The sequence below is a fragment of the Gekko japonicus genome, unplaced genomic scaffold, assembly GCF_001447785.1.
Source record: "Gekko japonicus isolate JY-2015 unplaced genomic scaffold, Gekko_japonicus_V1.1 scaffold2568, whole genome shotgun sequence".
NCBI classification, from domain to species: Eukaryota; Metazoa; Chordata; class Lepidosauria; order Squamata; family Gekkonidae; genus Gekko; species Gekko japonicus.
The window spans coordinates 45,922-52,792 of record NW_015165899.1 but is presented as its reverse complement, the minus strand read 5'-3'; the positions used below and the strand labels follow the sequence as shown (position 1 = coordinate 52,792).

Below are 6,871 nucleotides of genomic sequence, written 5' to 3'. Positions count from 1 at the left end.
GTGCATTCACACCACCCACCCTCCTGCCCCGCTGCTGTCTTCTTCTACTTGTTTTGTTAGGAGATTGATGCGCGGCGGTTGGTAGGAACTGGCGGGATGTCCATGCCTGCCCTTCTGGGCATGCTCACTGGGGCTCCTGGGCATGCTCAGTTGGGCCAGGCACAAAAGTCCTTCTAAGAGAGCTTGTCTGTTTTGTTAGGAGATTGATGCGCGGCGGTTGGTAGGAACTGGCGGGATGTCCATGCCTGCCCTTCTGGGCATGCTCACTGGGGCTCCTGGGCATGCTCAGTTGGGCCAGGCACAAAAGTCCTTCTAAGAGAGCTTGCTAGGCACTGGCAGATCCAGCGCAGGCGCACTAGATCCCATTGGTGTGAATGCACAGATGACCACTCGAAGATCACCAGTTACTGGTAAGCAACCTGTTTTTTTTTAGCCTCCAACTCACAGATTTTTGTCTTAGCTCAGGAAGGAGGGCTCCCGAGCAAACTGATTTATGCAGTCCCCAAATCACTCGCTCACAACTTTAAGGCCCGTAGCTCACAAAGTAGAATTTTTGCTCACAAGACTCCATAGCTTAGAGGAAACATTGGCCTCGACCTCTGTTTAATTTGCTTGGGGGAGTTTCATCGGGTTGACTTTTGCCCTCATTGTCCCAAGTTTACTAGACAGACCCATAGGAATAGGGCGGCCCGACTCTGAACAGTACTTTTGGAAGCCACATTGTGCCCTACAATGTCCTCGGCGGCGTCTCACACCTCTTCGGCCACACGGAAGCCTTCTTCTCATCCTGAGAATGCCAAATCTTCAAAACATAAATCTAAAAAATGAGATGACAAACCCTCCTCAACGCCGAAATCAAACCCTTCGAAGTTGGCTTCGGTACCGAAACATGATCCCATGGTGATTTCTGGTCTCTCGACCTCGACTCCAGTAGTGGCCTCCATGCCACCGCCTCTTCAGAAGTCTAAACTTTAACCGCCACTGACCCTGTAGTCCCCCGGGGACCACATTACTCCTGGTCAACACACTAAGTCGCCGATGTGGAAGTCTTCTACCCCTCGTGGCTCTCCTCAGGCTACAACACGTCATTCTGCATCTCATGACTCCCAGCTGCCTATCCACCTTATGGATGACAGGGAGCGTTTCATGAGAAGTCGATCCTGTTATGATCGCATATGACTATCGTAGATCACCTTCTCCATCTCAATCTTGATCCGATTATCGGTCTTGGTCTCCAGATATCACGCATCGTACACCATACCACCCATGTTCTTACTCCAGATCGTCCACTCCTCATTGGGACTGTTATATGGAGTCATGGGACGTTGACTTCCATCGCCACCACCCGATCTTAGCCCATACTCAATGCTCGTGCTCTGTTGCCTCAATCCATTCTCTGGAGCTTGACCAGCCTCCAGATGCGTCAACATCAGCGGATGCCCTGAAGCATTCTCCATCAGAACCTCAGTACCATCCGCCCACTGATACCCACACAACTCTGGATGTGTTTCAACATTTTCGATCACCATCCCCGAACTCGGTGTCTGACTGCTCCGTTTCAGGTGATCTTGACCCTGACATTATTCTGATTGAGGACGAGGGTTGCTGATCGGGCTCTATTTTGCCAACTGAAAGCCTATTTGGAGCTTATCACCAGAATGGCCATGACTCTTCAAGTGCAAGGTTCCACTGACATTCCAGCAGTGACCGATGTCATCCATAAGCTGGTCCGGGCAGACTTGCCACCCTTGACAATTTTGCCTTTGCTTCCTATACAACTTTCTGTGCTGAAGAAGTCATGGGATTGCCCTGCTTCTGTACCTCCGATATCGAAAAGATATGATGCCATTTACAAAATTCAGGAGTCCTCCAGAAAATTTTTATTCAATTATCCTTCTCCGAATTCGATGATAATTCATTCCTTTTCAAAGTCCAAGCAGCCTAGGCAGTCTGTTCCTCTGGATCGTGAAGGCCGCAAGATTGACTCCATTGCAAAGAAAAGCTATTCGGTAGCTGCTCTGAATATTAGAATTGATACTTACCTGTCCTACCTTTCTGCCTATGCTTTCAATGTAGCTAAAGCTGTTCAACCTGTTCAAGCCAGGAAGAGGGACCACCTGAGAACCCTGGGCGAGAGTACCTGGGGGGTCTGCTTATCCGCCGCAAACAAGCCGAGGAGAGGCTTGTGGTCAGTTACAATAGTGAAGTCTACCTCCAGGACCCCAAGGTGGCACTTCTCCCGTTTGACCTTGAGGCACGCTGAGTCGAAATGGCAGAGGCGGGAGGCAAAGTCATCCGGGGTGGCCACGGCAATAAGGACGTCATCAAAAAATGGTGTCACTCCAGGGATCTCTTTCAACAAAGAGTCCATTAATTGCTGAAATATCCCCGGGGCCACACTTACGCCAAACTGTAACCTCCTAACCTTAAAAGCCCCCCGTGTGTTATAATAGTCTGGGCCGTCGCTGTGGCCTCATCTATTGGCAGTTGTTCGTACACCTGTGCGAGATCCAACTTTCCAAAAATCTTAGCTCCAGCTAAGGAAGCCAACACATGACTCACTACCGGGACAGGGGAGGCATGGTCGGGAAGGGCCTTGTTCAAAGTGCATTTATAGTCCGCACAGATGTGGATGTTGCCATTAGGCTTCATGGGGGTTATGATGGGGGTCTCCCACAGCACATGGGAGACCGGTTCGAGGACCCCTTGTGCCACCAAACAGTCTAGCTCCACATCAATCTTCAGCCGCAAAGCAAGCTGGGCAGTGCGGAAACACATGCGGATGGGGCAATTTGGGGGTCGAGTTGCAAAGAACCAGGGGGGCCCTTGTAACAACCCAGAGCCCCATCAAATACTGCAGGGAACTCCCTGCAAACATCAGCAAAATCCAGCGGCGCACATTTATTAACCCCTCCTACTGTGATGCCCAACGGTGCAAACCACGCCTGGCCCAATAGGCTAACCAAATTTTCCTCCACTACTATCAAGTCTAGGAAACCCTCAAAACCCCAGTACTTCACCCAGAAAGTCCCCACACCCCTTATTGGAACCGGGTTTCTCTGGAAGTCCACTAGGCTCAAGGGCGAAGGTCGCAGGTGGGGCCCACTGTTGGAACAAAGTCTGTTCAGCGTTTCCACAGAGATGATGGAAGCTGCTGACCCTGAGTCTACTTCCATTTGGCAGGGGGACCCCTCGATCGAGACCTGGACCTGGATCTTCGGGGCTGCGGGCAAGTTGGGGGGTTGTAGTATCTGTAGCGAGGGCTGGCTGGTCAGTAGGTAGAGATCGTCCATGCCCTCAGTGGTCTCGTATTGCGCGGAGACTTGGTGGCGTGGCTGCGGCTGGGGTGGATGGTTCCGGTTGCCCTTGGATCTGCAGACGTGGGCGAGGTGTTCCTGTTTCTCACATGTGTGGCAGTTGGCGTCCCAGAACCTACATGACTTGCGCTTGTGCGCCTCTCTGCAGCTGGTGCACGGGGAACTACCAGTAGGCTTACCAGGGTGCCTGGAGGCTCCTGCGGATCCCATCGGCTTCCGGTGGTGGGGTGTGCGGATGAGACGGATGCCATCCTTGTCAGAGGTTTTGGGCGCCAATTCAGGGAGCATGAGATGGGATGCTGCCGGTGGTCGGTCGTGGTGGGAGGCCTCGTGTGCGATGGTAAGCTGCAGGGCCTCATTGAGTTTGATGTCGGATGTGCCAATCATTTTTCTGTGGAGCTTCACATCGCTGATTCCCCAGGCAAACTGGGTCAAGAGGTTATCCTCTACCTTGGAGAAGTCACACCCCATGGCGTGCTGGCTCGGCGCAGCCATGAATGCTACAGCCGTCTCACCGGGCTTCTGGATACACCCTTGAAATTCCATCCATTTGGCCAGCATCGTCAGCTTGGGCATGAGGTACCTTGTCAGAGCATCTAAGATCTCCTCATACGTACACTCGAGGATCACCTTCGGGGCCAGGAGACTCTTTGTGAGCCGGATGAGGAGGAGAGCCCTTCTCTTGCCTGCATCGGTGATCTCATGAAAGGCAAGAATGGTTGGTTAGCTGGTTCGTCTACGAATCCCAGAGCTCGGGATGAGCGAGGTCAAAAACCTCTAGGTGTTCCGGAGCGGAGGCCATGGCTCTAGCGCAGAGCGGGGGAGTGGTGTTCAGCGATGTCGGGAGTAGTGCAGGGCGCGGTGGCATTTCTGGAATGATGCTCGGTACTGCACTGGAAGGTGAGCCTGGCCTGCTCATTGGGATCCCATCCTCATCGCCACTGAAAAGTACTGGGTTCGACGAATGGAGGACTCAGACCACGACATGCATTCAGATGCGTTTATTGTACTTCACAACAAGACACACAAAACGGCCCTGCAAGGCCAACTATATACACTCCACCCGACACACCTCTGTCCCCATTGGAAGTTTGAATCTCCTGCCAAGGGTGCTATTCGTTGACTCTTGGTGGACTAGGATCCTAGGTCCCCTTTGTGTTTGGGAACCAAGCTCCTGCTTTCGCCACGGACCCCTGGTGGTGGTCCGTGTACATAACAGAGGCCATATCATCTGAATGAGCCAACAGAAACTGAATTCATACAGGATCCTGTCTCTTTTTCCATTAAAAGAAAAATTGCATCCAGTTTAAGCCAGTCTGGAAAATACTAGCCAGTACAAGAAGTGGTAAAAAATATAATTAAATCCAACTTTGATAGTCACACAAGTTTTAGTGGAATAGAAGTATGTTGGATGGTATTTAAAAAATGTGATCCTGTCAGTTAAGTGAACGTGTATTAAAAGACACAGTTCATGTGGAGTAGATATTATTGTCCTCTTCTGTATTAAAAATCTACTGATTGCCTGCTGCTATTTGAGAGCAGGTACTGAACTTGACAGACTATTGGTTTGTTCCGGTATAGTGGTTGCTATGCTTTTATTTTAAAACCTATTGCAATTTATTGGCAGGTCTCAGAGTTCATACGAAGTCTACCAGGTTGCGAGGAACATGGCAAGGTGTTCAAAGATGAAGTAAGTTTGACAAATGAATTCTTTAATAAGTGAAACTCCGCAATATTTAAATGGATACAGGATATTTCTGTGTCGTTATCATGCAGAATATACTGTATTTCTCAATAATTTTGGAGGCGTTTGTTATAATATTATAATTATTACTGGTTTTAGGCTGATTTCTGAAGACAACCAAGCATAGTTTCTATGTAAATCTGTCATAACTGAACCTAACATGTCTATTTTGTCCATAATTGAAATGGGAAATTACTCCACCACACACATTCCTCTCTTTTACCCCTGCAAGAATCCAGTTAGTAACCAGTTCAAATGGGTGGTTCAGTAATCACATGCTCAAGAAGCTTTGAGGGGGGGGTAATGATAAGAGGTCATCAGCAATCCTATAAAGAGAGATTCAGATCAACTATATTTCAAAAGAGATAGATAAGATCTATTAGAGGGCTTCTAATGTCCTTGCCCCACTGGTGGACCTCTGATGGCACTGGTATTTCTGGCCACTGTGTGATACAGAGTGTTGGACTGGATGGGCCTTTGGCCTGATCCAACATTGGCATCTCTTATGTGCTTATGTTCTAAGATGGGTAGCCATGTTAGTTTGTAGCAGTAGAAAAGAGTAAGAGTCCAATAGCACCTTAAAGACTCTGAAGAAGTGAGCAGTGACTCATGAAAGTTCATACCCTACCACAAATTTTGTTAGTCTTTAATGTGCAACTGGACTCTTATATTTCCAAGGAAATTATTGGAAAATAAATTTTAAAATGTCTTGGGATTAGCTCTCCTGTGTCCTGTATTTATCTTGACCGTGGATACAAATGCTATTCTCAGATTACGACCTAAAACACTAACATTCTTCAACCTTAGTCATCACCCAGGCTAGAATTCTTAAAGTCTTGTATTACAAATTATGAACAGTGGGACTGGACCTTTTTTTTTTTTTTTTTTTGCTAAAAATGTCAAGCTAGTTCCGATGAGGAACTGTCTTCAAAGTGCTAAAAGAATGACAAGTAGAAACACTTTGTCAAAACCAGACCTACAGCCTTATTAGTTTCCTGAATACGTTATTAATTAACCTCATCTTGATTGAGTGAAAATATTCTTTACGGCTTGGAAAAAATGAATTAAAAAGATAAAGATTGAAATATGTAATTTAACTAAAATTGTATTTGGTGTTACTACTGTTCCATAGACAGCACCTGTAGGGCACTTAATTTTTTTTCTACTTGTAATAGTTCTGGAGGATATATTATAAATTTAAATAATACTCAAGAACCAAAAATTCTTACACGTGCCACCAAATACTTCCATGTTTGCATCAGGATTTTCACAGATTTGAGTTCTGGTCTTGGTGATCGCCATGGCAGTTGTTTTCTCCCGGGGATCCAGGAGACACCTGCCAGCACCTACGGATGGGAGGGGGCGTGATTGTCCGCACCACCCCAGGAGTCCTTGGGTTGGACTCCCAGCCATGGGGCTCTAGATAGCTCTCCCCTGGCGCATCCAGCCGGAGACGGGGGCTCCTCCAAGCCCCAACAGTCCCACCGTGGAGCCTCCCGAATGGGAACAAGATCAACACACCAGAGCAAGCGTATGGTGATCAAGCGATTTTAAACGCAAGAGGGCAATCGTTGAAAATGTGAGTCTAAGTACAAGCAAAAACACCAAAAAATAGCATGTCCCCCTGAAAGAAAACAAGGGGGGAGGGGACTCCCCCCTGTTAAGAACTGTTTACAAGTGATTCCAAAGCCAGAAAAGGGGGGGGCTTACAGTAAAAAGTGATTCGACTGAAATAAAGAGACTGTGAGAACTTACCGCATTGCAGGGGTCATTTGGGGGGGGACGCGGGGGGACGCCATCCCCCCGGGTG

At 48.2% G+C, this 6,871-nt stretch overlaps 1 protein-coding gene across 1 annotated transcript in view; it reads left to right on the top strand.

Annotated features, from left to right (window-relative positions):
- Positions 1-6,871, top strand: part of L3MBTL3 (l(3)mbt-like 3 (Drosophila)) — a 148,576-nt gene that overhangs the window by 137,170 nt on the left and 4,535 nt on the right. Inside the window, exon 21 of the mRNA XM_015411356.1 lies at positions 4,945-5,007. Within this exon, the coding sequence (XP_015266842.1) occupies positions 4,945-5,007 (63 nt within the window). The remainder of the gene's footprint in view (positions 1-4,944; positions 5,008-6,871) is intronic.